This window comes from Phodopus roborovskii, unplaced genomic scaffold (genome assembly GCF_943737965.1).
Source record: "Phodopus roborovskii unplaced genomic scaffold, PHOROB, whole genome shotgun sequence".
In the NCBI taxonomy this organism is placed as follows: Eukaryota; Metazoa; Chordata; class Mammalia; order Rodentia; family Cricetidae; genus Phodopus; species Phodopus roborovskii.
In genome coordinates this window covers 18216720-18238348 of record NW_026125295.1, presented here as the reverse complement: position 1 = coordinate 18238348, position 21629 = coordinate 18216720, and the positions used below count along the sequence as shown (strand labels likewise).

Here is a 21629-nt window from a genome sequence, read left to right as displayed (position 1 = left end):
AAAAAAGTGTGCTGGCTCCTCACCTAAATGAAAGCCTGTCTTGCTACCTGCTCTTTGGTTATTAGCTTTTACTGAGTAGCTACTGTGGTAGGCTCTGAACTGAGTAGGGTGAGTCACGGTGGTTTTGTTCATGTATGGTTCATTCATCTAGTGTATGTTTGCTGCAGACGGGCCACGCCAGGCTCAGTGTTAAATGCCGCCAATGAAGGAGAGAGTTTGATAAACGAGGCTCCTGCCCCCAGGCCCTCAGACTGCAGCAAGGAGAAGGAAATAAGTGGGCCCACAGAGCAGTAGGCTGCCATGCTCCTGGTGAGCAGGGCTATAAGGAGAAAGCAAGCAGGGCTGGGGATGGGTGATGAGGGTGTGGCTCTAATGGGTTTAGGGCAGTCCAGGAAGGGCTCCTTAGGGAGGCCTGCAGGAAGTGAGGATCTAGGTGTTGGGGGAGAGGTCCAGTTATGCTTAAGAGCAAAGCTCTTGTGGGTCATGAGCTTTCTGTGCAGAGCAAAGAGCCCAGGGTGGCTAGGAGACACTGGGGGTTGGTAGGAGACAGACCAGCTCATGAGGGGACTAGAAAGAGAAACTATACTTTTTTTTCTCTCTCTCTCTCTCTGTGTGTGTGTGCGCGTGCACACGTGCACACATACACACGTGCATGCTTACAGTCAACCTGTGTTGTGTAAGAAGTCAGCTGTACCAGGCGTTGGTGGCTCACGTCTTTGATCCCAGCACTCAGGAGGCAGAGGCAGGTGGATCTCTGAGTTTGAGGCTAGCCTGGTCTACAGAGCTAGCTCCAGGACAGGCTCCAAAGTAATACAGAGAAACAAACCCTGTTTTGAAAAACCAACAATCACCTCAGGTGCTGTCCCTCAGGAGCCAGCTTGAAACAGGATCTCTCACCGGGAATTGGGGGCTTCCTGATTAGTCTAGACTGGCTGGCCAGCAAATCCCAGGAATCCTCCTGCCTCTATTGGCAAGCTTGTGCACAATCACACTAGGAAAGTAAAACCACAGATTGATGGAGTTTGCCAAATGAGGAAAAAAGGGGGCAGGTATCATGCGAGGCCAGAAAGTTGCCTGGTGGGGTAGGAGGGGCAATGCCCTTCTCCCCGGCCACCTAACACCCTAACCCTTAAGTGGGGAGCTCAGCTGGGTTTTGAAAGGGAACGATGTGACTATATTCAGCTACCAAAGCTCACCCTAGATGTCCAGGGAATGGAGGTGTGGGGAAGGCAAGGGGCACTGTCACAATAACTCAGCTCAGCTGTCTCGCATCTCTTCCTGGACCATCTCCAAGGCACCTGTCTTCCTTTGTGGGCATACCCAGTGAAACCCAGAAATCTTCCTTGTGCCTCTTGTGATGGTGGTGGTGGTAGGGGCTTTCTCCCTGGATTCCCATAGCACTTCATCTATTACTAGTTTCAATTTGTTTTGCTTTTGAATGACACCAAGCTTCATCTCCCAGCTGCAGCTCAGAATTGGGGAGTCCCCTGAGAGCAAGCGGTCGCGTTCCCCATCCTCAGAGACTGCTTGCCACCAAATAGGTCCTCAATAGACATTTGTTATTTATTATTCCCAGACTGACTGAGGACAGCTTCCCCATACTTCAGTGTGCAGGCAGTACCCCAGGTTTTTGTTTCAGACTCAGACCCCGAGTTCGGTAGGGCTGGAGCACTGTGGAGGAGCAGGCCCTCCAGCAGCTCCTTCGGTGGAGAGAGGCCGTGGAGGTGTGGGGCTGTTACCTCTGAGGTCTCCAGGGACTGGATCTCCCTTGGGAGCTCCACTGCATGCCTGTTGAAGTAGTCCATGGTGATGGCATTGTTCCAGTAGCTCAGGTTGTTCTCAGGGTTGGCCGTCTTCTTCTTCCTCCTCATGCAGCACACGGTCAACAGGACGGCTGTGGAGAGAGTCCCGGTCAGAGAAGCAGAGTCGGGGGAGACGAGAGTCTAAGTCCCGGGGGGGGGGGTGCAGAGGAGGTGGTACTCTCTGCAGCCACTTACCCCATTCATCCATTTAAACAGACTGATGGATGTATCCCAGGCTGGCCTTGAGCTCACTATGTGACTGAGGATGGTCTGACTCCTGAGTTCTGGGATTGCGGGTCTGTGTCACCACGGTAGCGCTGGGGCTGAAGCCAGAGCTTTGCGAGTGTAAGACAAGCACTCCAATAACTGCACTAGCCTTCACTTATTTAGTTGAGTTTTCAACCACTCCCTTATCATTGAGTACTTACCATGTGCTAGCAACTGTTAATGGTTACCACTGTTTTCCTCAGCATCCGTTCTATTGTGTCAGAGGACACACAGGCAATAAAATGAATCAATAGGGATTTCAATAGGGATGGCTATCCCGTGAAGGCAAACTGCCAAGCAACAGAGGCTGCTTTCGCCCCAGTGGTGGTTCAGAGCAAGGGAACTGGCCCCATGCAGAATGGGCAGTGTGTTTCACGACTTGTGACCACCACGTGTAAAGGACCAAGGTGTGGGCAGCCCAGGCTTGTGTGAGAAAAGAAAGGGCAATATGGTAGCAAGTTTGGGGGAGGTAGGAAGGGGCGACCAGGGCAGTACCCCAGGGCTTGGGGAAGGGAGGCTGCGTGCATTTGGGGGACATTTGTGGTTGCTACAATGCTGTGCTTTTAGTGTGGGTCGAACTCCCTAGAGCCGGTTGCAAAGACCAACGTGTGTGTTCAGAGCCTCACACTTTGGGATGATATCAGCTGAAGGACAAGGGTGACAGCGACACGTTAGACAAAACCCCCAGGCTCATTTAAAGAGATGTGAACAAGTAGTCACACAGGTCTTACATTTCAGGGACATTATTCATATTGATTGCTTTACATTTCCATTTTGACCTCCAAGAGCCAATGTTAAGAGTCCATACTTTTCAGATAGAGAAGTAGCAATTTTATCAATAGGCTGAGAAGCAAATCTGAATGTGTACACTCCAAAGTTTCTCTTCTTTAACACCCGGGTTTCACCCTGCTAAGGTGACTGCAGCATGGCTCTTTTCAGCCTGCATTCACGTTGTAATGACACGTGACCCTTGTCTGTTCAGACTCTGAGACTGAAGAGTCCTGGAGGAGTAAGTGTGGCTGCACTTTGTTGATGAATTAGATGCAAACAGTGGCTTTAGTACGGTTCCAGGGAGCATTTGAGGTTGAAGAGGCAGGGTGCTTTGTCCAGACTCACCCAGCACAATGGTGGTGCACCAGGGGGAGCAGCTAGGGAGGGGTGAGTATGTCCTGCCTAGGTTCACCAGCACCAGAACCCTCCACAGTGAAGGGGATGGGCTGGGACTGTATGTACCTGAGTGACATCCTGAAGGTGCCAATCATCTCAGTGCCTAGGAATGGGGTGTCAGGTCAGGCTGCTCTGCTCAGAGGCCAGCACCAGGGGGCAGCAGAGGGCCAGATCCCTCAGATCTGGTTTGGGCAAGGTAGGGTGAGTACATTGTATTGCCAGGGTGCAGGGCAGCTGCAGAAGCAGGCACATTTGCGAGCTGAGACCTCAGAGCCCAGGCTCCAACCCTGGGAGCTCCCTGGAATATTCTGTCACTCTCTTCCCCACCACCCTCCCCCTGGAGATCATCTCCAAGGTCAGGAGACTGCTCCCATTTGCATTTTGCCTCATCTGCTTTGGACAGGAAGTCTTCTTCCCATTTGCCTCTAAAGTGCTGTTGAAAACCCCCTGACACATGGGTGTGGGGGGGACACTTCTGAGTGGGCTCAAGGGGAGTTCACAGACTGGCTGGCATCAGATTGTTCAAATTTAGTGGATCTGCTTCCCCCCGAATCCTCTAAAGCCTTTCCTTCACTGCTTGGAAGAAGGGCACAAGGGGGCTGCAAAGCCCGGTGAGGAAACGGCACAGTTAGGCTGCCTTTTCACTCTGCTGGGAAACACAGCAGCCCAAAGAACGCGGTGGCTGTCACGGGTCCCTTCTCTTCCTTCCTGTTACATTTATTCCTCACAGCCACCAGTCTCTGCCTGTGAAACATCAAGGAGGAAACAGCCAGGGCCATTCAAGCTAGCAAAGCCAAATCCCTACAGAAATGGAACACTTTGGAAGCGAGGACAGAGGTTTTCTCAGCTCTGCTAAAGCCGGAACCCAGGGGACAGCGGGGAGTTGTCAGGGATAAACAGTCACTTTTCTCTTGCTGGCCTTGGAGGGCATCTGACTTCACATCACACACTTCATTGCCACAGACTGCAAGTGGGGGAAAATGTCCTCAAAAGCCACGTCTCTGAGGGAGCAGGGCATCTGTGCCTCAGACCCACCGAGTAGTCACAGGCAAGCAAGCAAGATCAAAGAGGCAGAGGTAGTCTTGGAGACTACCTAGTCCCGTGGCCAGAGGGATGCGGAAGTTAGAATTAGAACCCTGATGTTAACACAATGCTCGCAACCCTGAGTAAGCCATCTGACCTCTGGCCTCAGGGCCGCTCACATGCACACCCTGCACACAGCAGAATTTTGCCCAGCATCTGGTAGCTTTTCCCACCTGTCAGTAGGGAGTAGAAACCCTGAGAGATTTCCCAAGAGCTGGCAGAGTATGCCCATTGCTGTGTCTAAGATGCCATGCACTGCGTCTGAACCCTGGATCTGTGCAAAGTGCAGCGAGCCTGTCTGTGGGAGGTCTGGTGGCTTGTTTCTCTTGGGAATTTCCTAGGGTTTCTCACATACCTACTACAAGAGAGATGTAGAAAGACACATTGGGCTCCACAACTGCAATGATCTCAGGCTAATGCTCTAGCTGCGTTTAGAACTTTTATTCCAGTGTTCAGACCTTTCTGTCCTTCCAAGAGACAAGAGTATAGGCTGGGACTTAAGGAATTTAATATGCACTCAGAATGATGTAGTTTACAGGTCTTTTCAGCCCCCACAGTCACTGTGTGAGAAAGGCACCATTACTCTTCCCATGTAGGGAAGAGATAACTGAAGTCCCCTGAAGTTAACGCTGATCAAGGTCACCTAGCCTGAACCTGGGTTTTGGTAACCTTTAAGTAGATGCTTATTGTCCCCTGTCACTCTGAACACTGGAGGGAACACACAGTGTGGCCTTGGAAGCCCTTTGTAAGCTATACAGTGAATATAAGGTATGAGCCATGTATCCATTTAGCCAGAGAATCAACTGCTTCATGTGTCCAAAGGCGACAGCCCCCAAGACTCGACAGGGTATGAGTGGAGCTCCTCTGTCCTGCAGGTCTAGAATAACATGAGAACAAAGCAGGCTCTCTTGGCTTTCCCAGGAACCTTCTGGGGGTGTATCAGGTGTGACAGGAAGAAGGGTCACTGGTATGAAGCTGGAGCCTTGGGTACTTTGTTCATATGACGGGACCTTGTCGGTGACGAGAAGTGGCAATCAAAGCCCACAGGTCCCCCAGGAGCCCCAACCTTTCAAATTACCTGCTGAATTGCCTGCTGTCGGGCCTGTTGGAACATTCACTATGAATCCTCAAGAGATGAGGGACACCCATCTCTCCTCTCTGCCATTTCTTGAGGACCTTCCCCACAGCAGACACTGATACAGGACCTTGAGTGCATGGTCCCTGATGTTCATGGGTCTTAGAGGTAGCATTATAAGTGTGGAAGGGCCCTGCCCACATCCCGACGTCCCTCCAGATTCCCCACCATCCCTGTGCTCAGGCCATGCTCCCCAGATGCCTGCACCATGCCCGACTATGGCGGGGGTAGCAGAGCATGCTCAGTCCCGTAGGATCCCTCTACAGCACAAGGACTCCCACTGGACCAGGAGAAACACGTTCAGATGTTCCATCCTTACTACTTCCCATGTTTTCCACCTGCGGCGTAAGGCCTGCTTTGCTGCCTACGGCTTGCTTACTCCAGCTCTTCCTGGGTGTTTTATGTCTGATTTCATCTTGGTGCTTCCCTCTCAAAGGGATCTGAATGCCCTTTAAGCAGACACCTCTCTCATTCAAGAGAAGAGAAAGCCACAGGAACGTAAGTTAAGTCCACAGGCGAGAGGTAAGAGCTGGGTGTGTGGGCAGGCGTGTTTGATTCCACAAGCCATTTCTGGCACTGCAGGACATCCCATAAAGGATTCGAGTGGCAGCAGATGGGGCCTGGGATGGGTTTCAACTCCTGTGCCCTGGATATAAGGCCACACACAGGCTTAAGGAAACTCGGGCTTAGTGTCTGGCTCTTCATCCTGGTATGTGGGAATTAGGTGTTTAGAAATTGTTGAAGCCCAGAGATAGCTATTTTAGCTTGACAAGGTTATAGGTAGGGTGACAGTCTATGGACAATCCTGCCTTGCTGTAGCCTTCCCTTCTCTTCTCCCAATGGTTCACAATCACAAACCTAGCCACACTTCCTTCGGGTCAGTCTTTTCTGCTTCACGGGAAGAGTGAATCCAACCCATGTTTTCTTTAAATGGTAATCACAAAGCCAAGTAGGTCTGGTGAGTAAAACTTTCATCTCTCCTGCACACACATACACAAAGCACATATAGGCATATATGTCTGTGTATTATGTGTATTCATAGCTAAATTCACTGAACAATGAACACAGCCAAGAATCCCGGGCCCTATAACATGTCTTCCCTTGGAATATCACACTAATGGCCACAGTCTGGAAGAAGCCCTGCTCTGGGGCAAGGTGCATTGTCAAGGTCAGAGAGCGGCTCTTCTCAGCCCTGTGAGGCTGAATTTGGATTGCTGGTGCAGCACACATGCAGTGTCCCTGGCTTGCTTACTAATCCCTCCCAAAGCTTCAGCTTCTGAAGGGCGGTGGCTGGGAGAAAACAGTGTTGAGAGGGGCCAGGGAGCTCAGCAGAGCCTCCAAAGGGTGACAACCCAGAGCACCCACCCACCGGTGTGTGTGCAGTGACCAATGGTTGGCCAGAGGCTGCTAACGAAAGCCACAGGTTCTGTGCATCCTGATGGTGGCAGCAGAGACCAGCTCAGCAGCTACAGGGCTCCTGGCTCTAGCTCACAGTGGCTGGGAGCCAATCAATTTCAGTTCTCAGTGCATCTGAAACAGAGTTGGCAGAGAGTGTCTGCCAGGGTTCAGGAGACAAAGCACATCTCAACCCTTGCACACTGATGCCCTTCCAGCCACTGGGAGGGCTTGTGATGTGGAAGGTGGGTGAGCCGCTGGCCCTCCATCCGTGTGCAGGCTCAGAACCCATTAGTCTCACCCCTCACTTCCATTAGAACCAGGGGAATCACCCTATCACAAGCATGGGGTGGAGAAAGTAGTTAGGGTTCAGTCCCTACTGCTCTGCACAACCTGGCTTCTCTTCTAGTCCCTTCCACCAGAGATGATAAATTCTATACTCAACACTAGCCAGACTGCCTGGAATACCTGTGAGGTCTGTAGAGTAGCTTGGACTAACTACACAGACAGTCGGGAGGTTGGAACATGGGCCCTTCAGGCCTGGAAAGCTCAGACTGTCTGATCACTAGCTAAGGCAGGGGTTTGGAAACATCCCAAACAGATGAAAAGGTCTCTTTGAACAGCACCTAAGGTTCTGAGACTGGATAGATAATCTAAATATTCCATGACTGTGGTCAAAGATAGCTCATAGAAACTGTGCCTGTGACTAAGGCCACAGAGCTGACGTAGAGGCTGCCAAGGCTTAGGTAGGAGTGAGGAGCCACCTGTATAAGTGCAGAAACGCCAAGAAAGTGGCCTCTGCTGTCTCCATGGGGCTACAAAAGTCCAGCGTGAACAAAATCGCATCTTTAGAGAGGGTGTCCTACCCTCCCTCCCCCAGCAGCTGAAGGCTGCTCTTGTAGCTCTGAACTGTCCTCGAGGTTTCAGTTCAGGGCTGTGTCTCTGTTCCTGCCTTGGTTGATCTCCGTTTACTAACTCAGCAGTAGAGTGTGGGTGATGACCAAAGCCTCCTGGCACCTGTGTATGCTTATTTGCTTATTTTCTCTAGATAGCATAGGGATGGATAGAGTAAGACATACCTGGAACTTCAACTGTAAACTAGAGCATCCAACACAAAGCAGCTACTTCTCATATTAATGAATAATTACTTATCGATAGTGCTACCCTTTCTCCATCTCATTCCTCTTGTAGAGGCTGGCAATAACAGTTTACAAATTACATGTGTCCCCACCACAGACAATTGAGCTGCTTTCATGGAGTATGAGGCGTCACCTGAATTGGGTGCTGGAGAAGAGGTAGCCTTCCAGCCCTGACATGAGGTTTTTCAGCAAAGCCCGGAGGGGTTACTTGCAGTGAAGTGGCCAGAGGAAAGCTGGCCATGTAAAGGGGCTAAGCCTTCTGTGGGGACCTGTGACATGATGGAAAGGTGCATTCCGGCTTCACAGCTCCCTTGTGGGAAGCCCTGGGGCTTCATTTAAGACCAAGGTTTGCCCACAGGGTGATTTGAAGCCTGTTTAGCCAAGAGGCTTGATGCCAGCACAGGCTCTGCTATTGTGGCTAAAGTGTTCCTGCTGACTTCCTTGGTATGCCTGGGCATGTGTAGAGTGCTGCACTTCTGGGAGACAATGGGTAAAGAGGTGACCATTCAGAGGTGGCAGATACGGCAGGCTTGGGCAACATGCTTTATTGTTCTGAGAGCCATTCTGATGCCTCTGGGGCTGAGGGGGACATGGCTTAGGGACTACACGGTGAAAATGACAAGGTAAACAAGATTCTCAAGAGTGCTGGGCAGAACAGGCTGTCCAGGGGAGAGAGGGGGACGGGGTGCTAACTCTAATGGAATCCATTTGAGGTAGGGTCAAGTCCGGCAAAGACTTGAGTATGGAGTATGGATTCCCTGAGTATGGAGTATGATGAGGGAAGCCATAAGGGAGACCTTACGATTCTGAGAGGGCACAGTGGGTTCCTGAATGTCCCCTGACTCCTCACTCTCAGAGGAACAGGTTGCTGCAGCAGAGGTGCTGGTTGCCATGGAGTAGAGAATTATATGGCTCTCACGTAACTATGATGGGTAAAGCACGCTGGCTGGTATAGGGATGGAGAAAAGTTAAGATCCACCAAACCTGTGCATTAAGAACTGTGCTTTGGCCAAGGCCGATGGAACCTCCCAGCCCACAGAAGCTTTCTCTCTTCTTTCTCAGGGGAAGGGAGGGAGAGGTGGAGGGAAGAGAAAAGACAAGATGGAGAAGTAGGAGAGGATGGTGGTGACTTTTCCAACTACAGCCTGTTAATTCTCTGGCCAGTTGTCACCCATAGTGTCTGGTTCCTTGAGGCGGGGCTGTAATCGACAGAACTCTAGGCAGGAAGGATGGATGCTTCAAACTAGGCCTGCAGCCCTGCCACACACTCCTGCCCCCTGGATCCTAGGCAAGCCAAGTATCTTAGTTCGGTGTTTCTATAACAGGTGTGGCTGGCCAGCTCTGGGAATTATGGCTTTATGCCCCATGGACCTTTGAGCTACACTCAGGACCAGGGACGGGCAGGCCATGATTTCTGGCCTTGCTGTCTCGTTTGCAGGGAATTTGGTTCTGCAGCTCACTCAGTGGGGCCACCTAACCTGAGGGTAGGAGAATCTGAGGGATGGGGAAGGTGACAAGACGAAGAGGGCCGGAAGCAGAGTACTTACAGCAGGAAGAGATGGGCACACTGATGGCCAGGATTACCCAGGCAATATCCATCTTGCTCAAGCAGATGGTCGCTCTGTGCTGGGGCTTGTCCCCTTCAGCCACATGGGAGATGTTGCCCGCTGTTCCTGGCTTCCAGGTCCCAGCAGGGACCAGGCGGTTGAGGAAGTTTCCTGTGGCTGTGGACAGCACTGTGGATAGAGCTCTGGGCCCCCTGTCGGTGGTTGTGGGGGAAGCGTCAGCCTTCTCCTTGGCTGGAGAAACAGTGCTTCCTGAGACCCCAGAGGGCCAGGTTGGGGCCTGAGGGGTTGCCGATGTTTCCTGAGGGATGCCCTGGGAAGGGGCTGAGACACTGGCATCAAAGGCAGCCTGGGTAGGCCCCGTGGCAGCCGTGAAGACCCCGGAACTGGCAGATGGGGGTCTGTCAGTGTCAGGGGTGACAGCAAGCCAAGAGTCACTGTGGCTAGGGCTGTCCTGCACGTCACCATGAGGGCTCTGAGAAGGCACTGGGACAGGCTGTGTACTGGCAGGAGCAGCTGAGGCTGCTGTGGCATCCGGCTCCCCTGCTGCGCTGGTAAATGTGGGGCCACTTCCCTGGTTGGCTCTGATAAGGCCTGGCTTGTCCTTTGCAGGTACCAGGGAGGTTGTGGGGGGCACCCACGAGGTGCTTCTGAGTGCTGTAGCTGGAGACACTGTCTGGGGCTGTGGCGAAGAGGAGTAGCCCCAGAGTGGGGTCCTGGGGGTAAGAGCAGAGGGGTCTGGCTCTACAGACCCTGTAAAGTTACCTTTGTAGATCTGGAAGATTTTCCCCAGAGGGCGTTTCTGCCCAAGGTGTGTGGAGCTCTGATTTCGTCCCCTCTGGCCTTCCTTCCTTGCTGAGTGGCCACTGGGTACAGGGAGGAGAGGGCGAGAGGAGCCAGCAGCCCCCTTTCTGGAAGAGCCTGGGGGCCTGGGGGGTCTACGAGTGGTGGACCGTGGGGACATTGTGGGGCGGCTGGTGGCTCCTGCTGGTTTTGTTGGCAGGATGGTGGGGGCAGCATCCTTTGGGGGGCGGCGGCCCTCTGAATGGGAGGATGTGGTTGCCATGGCAGCTGGAGGGGAACCTGTGGGCAGAGGGTTTTCAGGATGGGGGATGGCAGCTGTCACAATAGTGGACACGGTGTTTGTAGGAGGGTGCCCTTCTGGATGAGACATTGTTGTTTCCATAGTAGCTGCAGCCTGTGAGGAGGATCCATCAGGTTTGGGGTCCAGAGTCACCACAGAGGAGAGTCTGGTAGAGCTGTGAGGTGCTGTTACCATGGTGCCTGGCGGGCTGCCTGAGGGAAGGGTCTGCAGAGATTCCCTGGGAGATGGTTCCTGGACAGCGAGTACCAGTGCTTTGGTCAGTGCCAAGGTCAGGAGAAAGCCTGGGGGGGGGGGAAGAGGAGAGAGGTGAGGAACGAAGGTGTTGTATCAACCTGGCCATCATCACCAAGGACTTGGAGGAAGCTCTGGGGATGCAGGAAGGCCATCTGGAGTGTTCCTTAGGCCACACTGGCACTCTGGCACTCTGAGACACAAGAACTGTGTGTGAAGCTAGGGAAAGTCTAGACAGAGGGAGAAGGATGCTACCTGTCATGAAAGATGGCAGCATCAGAGACCCCGAGGCAAGCTGACCAGCCAATCCCACCTTTTCCATAATTCCCAGAACTCCACCAGCCCTCTACCTCAGTGCATTGTCTTGAAATGTGAGGTGACGCCTGGGAGACTTGTCACTTCTATGTCATCTGCCTCTGGGGAGTAGTCAGGGCCAGCCTGACCCTTGAGAGCCAACTGGGAAAAGGCTTGGGTGGGAGAGCTAACCAATTCCTATTCCTTTTCTTGATGAAGAACAAAGTGTCAATGTCAGAGCCCCTGCTCATCAGCCTCGATGACCCCACACTTGGTTCCCTGGCACCACAGAGTACAAACGGCAGACCCCACCAGACCCACAGATGACCTTTAAGTGAGGCCGAGATGCCCTGCTGCCATAGGAGCGTGATGGGCAGAAGAGGGCACGGGTCCAGGGAAAGGCAATCAGATCTAGTTCCCAGAACACCGCAGTGGAGTCTGGGACGGGAAATGCTGCAGAAAGACCACTGGTGACTGGAGCTTTGTCACCAAGTGCTTGCCCGTGGTTGCTTATGTGGCTGAACTTGGGGAAGTCCTCATTGGCACTGCGTGGTCTTCTTGAGTAGGAGCTGCCCTTCTGAACAATCAAAAGAGGGCTGCATAAATATGGTATGAGTTTATGGAAAAACTGCAAAAGCATAAAACTTGATGAGTTTGAAAGCATTCCCAAAGATAAATGGCTTTATAATCCCAGCACCATGTACCAGTAACCCTACACGTCAACAAAACATGGGATCACTGTGACCACGGGCTATTTCAGTACATGGGTTAGGGAGAGCTGGTCTCTGTTGCTGATGGATGGCGAGACATTCCCATAGGGCCTGATTCTGATTTCTCAACACCTCCGTGCTCATATGCATTTCTTTGTCGCCCTTGGACATCTTTCCAACCCTATCTAGACCCCAGAAAGCAGGGAGAGAGCTGTCTGACCACTCTTGAGAGTCCTTCTGCATGTCGCCTTGCTCTAGTGGGCCAAGTGGTCAGTCACACTGGTGTCGAGTCCCACATGAATTCTGGGATGGGTAGCAAAGCGGCTAGCAGTGGCCTGCTTGGGCCCTGCTTGGGATTCATGGGAGTTTGGTGGTGACAGTGAGCCTCTGGGAGCCTAAAAGTAGCAGGGAGGGACAACTTCAGTATGTGGTTGTTTTTGGAATAAATCGCTTGGACCTAATAGTCACAGCTGAGCCAGTACTGGGGAGGCTGGAGGACCTTGTCTTTAACAGAGGCAAGCCAGTTTTCTCCACATTCGTTCACAAGTCAGCCCCCCACAAATGCAGTGCATCCCGCTCACTCCAGGCAACCCTGCAACCATGCTAACTTTCAATCTAGTGACCGCTTGACAGGGTGGGAAATGGACAGCCATGGGAGGCAAGGGGCCATGCGTGAAGTTACAGTCTCAGAAGCATGTGGAACCAGGGCTGTCTCCAGAGCATATGCTTTTCCTAGTTAACTGCCGCCAGTGACGCAGGAGTAGGCAGAGACCCATCAGCTGTGCCGACAGCAGACACAATGTGCCACTTTGCTCTGGTCTGTTTAGGGAACCCTAATTATGCCAGCCCCACAAACCTGCACCTTGCGGTTTGGCACCATGGGGGTGGTCATTGATGGTGGCAACCTCTGTGTGAGAAACTCTGCTACAAGTTGGCCTCCAGACTGTTAAGAGCTCAACTATGCTCCCGGTCCCAGCAAATGGCCAGAATCTCAGAATGGGACTATTTGGAGAGAGGTATTCAAAATGGAGATTCAAATGAGCAGAGGCCAGTGAGATGGACCTTAGCTCACTTTGACTGGTACCCTAAGAAGAGATGGGACACAGAGGGTCCTCTTGGAGGGAGGTTGTCAGTGATGCAAGGAGAGGGAGCCTCCCTGCTACCACAAGAGTCCAACCCTGGCACTACTTTGATCTTGAGAAGCATGGAAGAACTAAGTGTCTGGTTGAAACCACTCAGAGAGTGCTATTTTGTTACAGCAAAAAGGCGGGGGGGGGGGGGGGGGGGCGGACCATGGAGACAAAAAGGGCACCTGGGTAAGTGGTTCACATTGGGAGATGATGTGAGGGCCAGCCTAGGGCGCTGGGATTGGTGACAGGGAAACCCGTCCTGGCAGAAGCTGTGAGCTGACTGAGAAGCACCCCAGTCTTACTGGGATCACTTGACATCATGTGCTTTAAGGAGACCCCCCGAGACTCCCACCCCTACTAGATGAGGGCTGCTTCTTGGGTGTCTTCCTACCCTCCATCCCCCTGGGTATCACAAGGCTGAGTTATGGAGGTTTAAGGCCCAGGGGCTGGCAGGTCATAACTATGTCCATTTGGTGGCTGTAGCCGGGATTAACATTAAGTCCCCTGAGGATTGCTAAGCTGGAACAGAATGTATCTGGTAGTCAGAGCCCTAGAGCCAAGGGCATTTTATTGTTTTGGCTTCAGAGTCAATAGGACACAATTTGGGTGGAGACACCAGCTAACCCCAGGGACAATCACACAGTGGGAAGGAGGGTTACCTGGTCTGCAGGAGAATATCAGCAGACATCCAGACCCGAGGCCTATGCTTCCCCAGGATTTAAATGGTTAGGAAAACAAATTCCCCTAATTTCCCCACTAGGAGCTCCCCTACAGAGGCTCAGGTCACCCCAGCCAGACTCCCCTGGTTGGAGTTCCCGTGGCATGTATTGGACTGTCCTTGCTGCTCTTCGGGTACCAGACTCCCCACACATTTCCTTCCTCCTTAAGCAGTCTGTATTCTCCATCATGTGTTTAGGCTCCAATCTTTGCTAATATGGATGCATAAATTTATTCCTGGGTGCCATGGGGATTTAAGCTTTGGCTAACATAGTGAGGGATCCTAGAATTCATCTAAACCAACCTCTTCACTATATCGAGGATGATGTGACTTGTACAACAGCACATGGCTGGTTGGGGAGTGTGGTGTAGCCCTTTGCTCTGAACTGAAACATGCCAGAGTCAAAAGACTCTGCCAGCTCACTGCAAGTAGCAGATGTTTGTCAGGGGAGGGGAACTGTTAGAATCTGGGGGTACAGCTTTCTACAACTGTCATTTAAGCTGAGGTGTGGGGGTTTTGAATCACCCACATTCCTACCCATCAGTTCACCAAGTTAGGTTTGGGTGGAATCAATTCTCTGGTTTGCTGGGCTGACTAGATGTTTGTTCATGTCTCCCTTGGAAAAGTCACCCAACAAGGAGACAGCCTGGATCACAGCCATTATTTTAAAAGTAAAAATTTTCATTTGTATCATAAAATAGCTACAAGGGTTGAACTGTCCAACTCCTTCAACCTTACTGTCACCTTGAATATGGAAATGAGACAAGAGCTTACACCTTTTTTTCTTAGCACAAAAGGTTAGCAAGTGAAGAATGTGATGTGTACTGTCACAATGAATGTGCAGGGCCTTCAACTAGGGGCTTCTCTAACACATGCAAATTTTCATTCAAGGCCCTTTGTACTGGTCTACACACTCCCCTCCCCACAATCTGGAGCGACTGCCTCTTTGCATATCATTTGCATGGATTTGCATAATGGACTCTGGAGACTAATTCCAAATATGTAAGAGTCACTAAAACTAAAACCTAGCTTGACATGCTTAAAATGTAGAGCCAAATTAAAAATGTGTCAAAGTGAGGATAAGTATGGGGGGATGGGGGACAGTAGGAGCCCACAGACTGATGGGTGCCCACATATCACAGGAAGGCTTCCTCCTCTCTAGAATTCCCATGCACGTGTCATCTCCAAGGATGGAGAGGGCATCCTCCTCCTGTGTGTTTGGTTGACTGCCCACAGTCCATATTGGGCACTGACATTTGCATCTGGCACAGGCAAGGAAGCTGCTGGAAGGGCAAACCTTTGTAGGCACAGCTGTCCTGGCTCTAATCACATTTTCAACCATTTTCACTTAACATACCTTTTTCATTTTTCGTCAGTGCTGAAGATAGGGATGGCCCAGAGTCTTAGGCATGCTAACCAAATTTACCATTGAGCTATACTCCCCCCCCCTTTGAGCTATACTCCCCCCCCTTTGAGCTATACTCCCCCCCTTTGAGCTATACTCCCCCCCTAACTTCCCTGTGCTTGCCCCCCCACCTCCATGTTCTGCAATTTTCTTACTTGAAAATTGTATGTTTAAAAGTTTGTACACACTTGTTATATTGGTGGTTCTTGCAAACAGAACTTTTTAAGTACCTTCTTAAGTGGATGATTATTACATAGTGTATTCTGTCCACTGTCTTTTAAATCCTATCTCAGGCAATCATGGGTGTTGGAGCTATATCCCGTCACTGAGCAAGATGGCAACTTAGACATGCCAGATGCAGCCCAGTCATGTTTGTGGGTTCCGGTAAGACCTTTTTCCACTAAAAAATGGCCACTCTCCCTTTCCATGTCATAGCAGAGAAGGTTTCATGGCTTATACATTTCTCTTGGGGTCAGTGTTAGTCTTGTATTAGGAGTGTGGGGTTTTATAGGAAGTTCCGAGGGGTCCCTGCTGCTCTAGCCTCAGTCAGGCACCCACCATGACAGTACAGAGGTCTGTAGGATGGCCTCCCCTGGGTTACACCACTTGGATCACCACTACAAAGGAGATCCTAACGAGTGCCACCCAGCCAAGGCTATGATTTGTGAACAACCACAGCGAAGTATTTTGTTTCAGCTTTAAGCCTCTTCACAGGCATTTTTATTTTCTTTTTTTTATTCCTCTGAGACAGGATCTCATTATGTAGCCCATACGAGCCTTGAACTTGTGATCCTCCTGAGTGTTAGAATTGATGCTGTGTGCATCAAATGGTGGACATTTTTAATTTCTTAAACTGGAACACAGTATAATGATCTTAAGGGTCTGCCAAAGGTCACGAGTTATTAACTTGACTTGTAAAGCCACAGCCTTGGGGAGCTGACCCTAAGAGGAACCATTTGGAACTCGGGGATATAGCCTGTAGGAATGTAATAGTCACTATTGAAGGAGTGGGTTCCTTATTCATCAGTACATCGGGCCCTCCTGTGCCCTCTCCTCTGGCCATTTTCTCATGGGATGGCACATTATGAGGATCCTTCAGGATGCCAGCTCTGGACCTTGAACTTCCAGATTTTAGGATGCCGAGGAAACTGTAAACTACCCACTTGGGGCAGCACAAAGTCTACTAGGACATTTGGGGATTTAGATTCTGCATCTGACACACCTCCTGCAGTACAACAAAAGCCTGCCTCTAGAACAGCAGGTCAGGTCCCATGTGTTTTCTTTGTGGGCAATGATCTACAATCTTACTTAGAAATGAACTTCCTAAGTCTACAGTTTTCTTCTAATCAGAAAGATGTCTGGACCCTGTATCTCCTTCACTTGACAGATGAGAAAGCGAAGACCCCCCCCCCAAAGTAAAATGATCCCCAGTTAACCACAGCTACACAGGGTTAGATGGGGGAGCAGCTCAAGCCAACACATTGTCTGGCTAATCCCACTGATGTTCCCAACTCTTGGGGATCTTTTGACACTTACTGTGTTTCCCAGATTCCAGTGTGTTCTGCTCTTTGAATTCCAATGGCCCCTTTTATTTTAAAACCCACATGTAAACTCTAGTTCCTTGGAGCATGGTTTTAACTTAGAATTAATTGTGAATCATGGAGTTCAGGGGGACCAGGTCACCGCTCTGAAGAGGCAACACAGGCCCTCTTGACCTTGACTAAGGAGCCTGTAACACAAATCTTTGGTGCTACCCCTTCTCCAGGCAGCTACACTCCATACCCTCCCTCCCATCAAGTTAGGCATCCATCCTCAGGGCTGAAGGGCAGATGCTCTTGTCAGTACTCTGAGCTAACTAAGACCATCACCTGGTGGGTTCCAGAAATGTCCAGAGATCATGGGTTCAACAGCTGGACTGATGAGGTCCATGACTCCACTGGGAACTGCTTCCCAGAGCTCAGTCTCTAGAACACAGACAAGCAAGAAAACCACATGAGCTGGGTCTGTGAACCCATGTGCACCCATGTACCCATGGCCTTTGGCTAATGTGAGTTTACCTTGTGCTATATAGCTCTGGGAGGCAGACAGATAACAGCTTTCTAGCCGAACATAAATGTGCACAGGTAAGCAAGCATGCATGCACACGTGTGTGCTCACATCCACATGTTCATGCCCTCTTGTTTCACCCTGCTCCTCCTGATTTCACACACATAGAACATGGCCTTTTTTTTCTTGGAACAAGAAACAGACAACATGATAATTTGTAGGTCATGTTTCCCCCCTCATCTCCGAGCTATCATATGGTTAAACCATTTGTCTAAGGTTCAATGGGTGCCATATAGCAGTTCAGGATAAAAGCCCAGATTTTGATCACAGATGCTCAAGAAAGATCCTTAAGACTGAGGGACTTTTGATTCAGGAAAATGTCCTGCATGAGCAGAGGAATGTAGGATACAGACATTATTATTGTTGAGAATACAACCACTGTTGTCAATGACCATAATTTAGGACCCTATGCTCTAAATGCAGTGACACAGGCAACTCCTCAGCCTTTTTTGTAGGCTTGGTCACCTGCCTTAGTTCTTATGATTTAACCCAAACATTTTCTACCTTGTGCTTGGAGAGTTAGGGTGGGATGGGTGGCACTTGTAATCTCTGAGCTTATCTCTTAATGGAAATAGCCAAGGCTTGGTCTACTTCCCATCTGTGCTCTGTCTAAGCCGCCTGTTTTGGGATGGTGTCAGGTTCAATGTTATGGTCCTCCTGTCTAGCTCAACACCTGAGCTACAGTAATATTCTTTGAAGAATGAGACCCTCTGAAATCCCTGTCTGTAGCAGGACCTCTAAACTTGCTCCTTCTTCAAAGTGACATTGGCATGGCCATTGAGAGGTGGCCTTTGTGCCCTCCCTTGGGTATGGTGGGACCAGTAACTATGGCTGAATGACTTCTGAGGCTAGACATGAAGGGTGTGACTTTTTTTTTTTTTTTTATGTATTCTTGGGGTACTTAAAGCCAGTGAGCATGCTGTCTGGAAACCTGAGCAGCAGAGAGAAGAAATTATGTAGAAGGAACTGAGGCAGAATCCTGGCCTTCAGTGCTAGTGGACTTATAGCTACCAGCCAGCACCCAATGCTGCTCAATGGGGGAATGGAAGTCATACCCTTAGCCAAACCACCTAGCTAAGTCTTTGGCAGAGACAAATGACCCTCTTTTCAAACTCCAGTTTTATGAATGGAATGCAGGAAAATTAGTTTTCCGTCCTACATTCAGTCCTACAGTAGTGAGATACCACCTCCACGTGGTATTAAGTGATCATCCTGGGTTTCAACACTGTGTGTGTGTGTAGAAACAGGTTTTATGTTTTCCTTCTGCCTGTGTCCCTCCTTTCTTATTAAATGAAATTTAATTTATTTACCTCAATTGCAGTTTTCCCTCCTCCCGGCCACCTCCCTTCCGGCCCCACACCCATATCTCCATTCAGAAAGGGGCAGGTCTGTCATGGGCGTCAACAAAGCATTGCATGTCAAGTTGAGGCTGGACCAAGCTCTTCCCCCCTGCATCAAGGCTGCAACTCAGCATGGGGACTAGGTTCCCAAAAGCCAGCTCAAGCACCAGGGACAGGTCCTGATCCCATTGCTAGGAGCCCCACAAACAGACCGAGTTGCACAATTGTTACATATACGCAGAGGGCCTGGATTGGTCCAATGCACTGTCTGCCTCTTTCTATGGGACCATGATTTCTGTGATAGGTGCAGATTTTCTCCACCCCAAAGAAGGGAACATAGTAGGAGTGTCACACAGCTCCTGTCACGCAGGATAGAATAAGGCTGGAAGAAACCGGTCCCTGCAGATGGAGGTGTGGTCTAGAAGGGAGTAAAATGAATCCAGGGAGCAGTTACCAGCAAGTGAAGGGGCCAGCCTGGTCTACAGTGTGAGTTCCAGGACAACGAGGGCTACACAGTGAAACCCCGTCTCAAGGCCCCACCTCCACCCCCGACAAAAACAAGACTTTAGAGAAAATGTTCCATGACTTATAGAGCAGAGCTCAAGGGCTTCAGCCAGGAGCCCAACATTAACTGGGCATGTTAGAGTCATGACAACAGTTTGCACATTGATATGGAAATGGTACCTTGCCTTTCCAGTTTGCTCCCTGAAGCCTATAATCCCGGTGTGATTACAAAATCAACCAACAAACAACAACAAAAGACTAGGAAAGTCCCACGTCAAGGAACACTTTATCAATGTCTGGCTCATACTCCTCAGAATTGTAAGGGCTGGGCCAGTGGGATGGCTCAGCCTGGCAACCTGAATTCTGCTCCTGGAACCCTCAGAGTGGTGGAGAAAACTAACTCTAAGTTGTCCTCATGTCCATACATGTGCCATACACACATATACCCACATACATGTAAAAAAAAAACATATCTGTGAGGAGCCTAAGAATCATGAAGACTAAATGTAATTGTGGACTCTAGAATGGAAAAGATATTAGGCAAAATCGGGGGGAAATGTGATGGTAGCAATACTAATAATGCAGCGCATTGTTTTACTAATTGTGACAAACGCACCATGGTGTAGGAAATGTAGAGACAAAAGGCCAAAAATAAAAGCAATGTTTTCCCACTTTGACAAAGGACCCTGATGCCGGTGACCCAACATAGACAGCTGGTTGTACTGTAACTCCCGATGACCCATGGTACTCTACTCACAGGTGTCAAAAAAAAAAAATATTTCTACTGTGAGTCTGTGAGTACTTAACAAAGACAGATGCCTGCTTCTATCCAGACAGGGCCCACACAAATGTCTCACAAGATAAAGTCAACCATCCCCAACTACTATGAAAGATGTCTGCCTCCCTCTCAACTGTGCAGACCCCTCTCAGGAACGCATCCACTGCCTTCCTGCAGTGTATTCCAGTACATTCTCTTGTCTTTCATTTCTTTAGTACATACTGTCATTGGCCTTCCAGATACTGTCTTGTGTCTTAGGAGACTGGAAACAAAGTATCTAGCACTTTCACTACAGAGATGAGAACTCCCTTCCTGGCTCAAGGCCTAAGCTTTCAGGCAGTTTTCATTTTTGTTGGGGGTGGGTGGCTATGGAAAGCTAACAAGGTAACTCCATGAAGGGCCCTCCCTGAAAGAAGCAAGGGACAGGTCTATGGGGTGTGTCCAAAATGAGGCAGGGTAAAAAGGCAGGAGGAATTAAGTGGATGTGGGAGGAGGGAAGCTCCTCATCCCAGGATCTAGTGTGTGTTCCATGCTGGCTGAGAGTCAAGAAATTTCAGCACAACTGGTAGCATCAGCCTTTACCCTCGGAGCCAGTGTGTGCTTTCTGTGCTCGGTACTTCCATGGCAATTGGACACAAGCTAGAGTCATTTTGGAAGAGGGAACCTCAGCTGCGAGAAATCCCCCACCAGATTGGCCTGCGGTACATTTTCTTGATTGATCAGGGAGGGTGCAGCTCACTGTGTGTGGTGACAGCCCAGGGCAGGTTGTCCTGGGTTCTATAAGAAAATAGGTCAAGGGGGCCATGGGGACCAAGTCAGTAATCACCGTTTCTCCATGTCTGTAGCTTCAACTCTTACCTCCAGGTTCCTGGTCTGTTGGGATTCCTGTTCTGACTTCCCTCAATGATGGACTGGTGATGTGGGACCACAGCTGTAATATATACCCTTTCCTCCTCAAGCTGCTTTTTGGTCATAGTGTTTTATCACAGCAATAGAAACCCTACGTAAGATACTGTCCTAAAGATACCTCCAACAATGATATTAAAAACAATAACATGCTTACTTAGGGCCACCTATTTCATGGCTTTGAGTTTAAATGTATCAGCCCTCCTTTCTTATCTAGATAACACACTGTATAAAACTGCCTTACCGTTATATTTACAATAAGGCAAACTAGTAAACTGGCTCATATATTTTATGCTTACTATTTGTGTGCACACATGTGTTGTGTATTTGTGTATATGAATGCATTCTACAGTGTGCAGTGGAGGTCAGGGGGCAACCTTGGATGTGGGTCTTTGCCCTCTATCTTGTTGGCTCCATGTTTGCCAGTTTCCTTGGCCTGTGTACTTCTGGGGGGCTTATCCTGGCTTTACTGTCATCTCCTGGCAGGAACTCTTGAGTGATTTTGCTTACACTGTGTGTCTGGCTTTTATGTGGGTTCCAAGAGTTTGAACCCAGATCTTCATGTTTGCCTACTGAACCATCTCCATAGCCTTACTTTCTACTTAATTTTAAACTCCACTTACTACTAAAACTTGGCTTAGCCTTTAATTCTCATTGTAAATTACATCCTTTGAATAATGTAACTTAAAAGGCCACATGATGCCTGTGTGATGGCTCAGCTGGTAAAGGTGCTTCCCAAGCCCGATGGCCTGAGTTTGATCCCTGGGACCCACATGGTGGAAGGAGGGAGCCAGCTCCCATAATAAGCTCCTCTGGCCTCCAAACACACTCCATGACACACTCGTATCC

General features: G+C 49.9%; 1 protein-coding gene across 6 annotated transcripts in view; it reads right to left on the bottom strand.

Moving 5' to 3' along the window:
- The window catches only part of Tmem108 (transmembrane protein 108), a 256615-nt gene that overhangs the window by 2604 nt on the left and 232382 nt on the right, over positions 1 to 21629 (bottom strand). For 3 of the 6 annotated variants that reach the window (XM_051205973.1, XM_051205977.1, XM_051205965.1), the window contains exons 3-5: positions 17015 to 17110; positions 9536 to 10939; positions 1740 to 1894 (exon numbers count right to left, since the gene is read on the bottom strand). In XM_051205973.1, coding sequence (XP_051061930.1) covers positions 1740 to 1894; positions 9536 to 10939; positions 17015 to 17110 — 1655 coding nt within the window. The remainder of the gene's footprint in view (positions 1 to 1739; positions 1895 to 9535; positions 10940 to 17014; positions 17111 to 21629) is intronic. The other 3 variants (XM_051205986.1, XM_051205994.1, XM_051206003.1) reach the window with 1 other exon arrangement.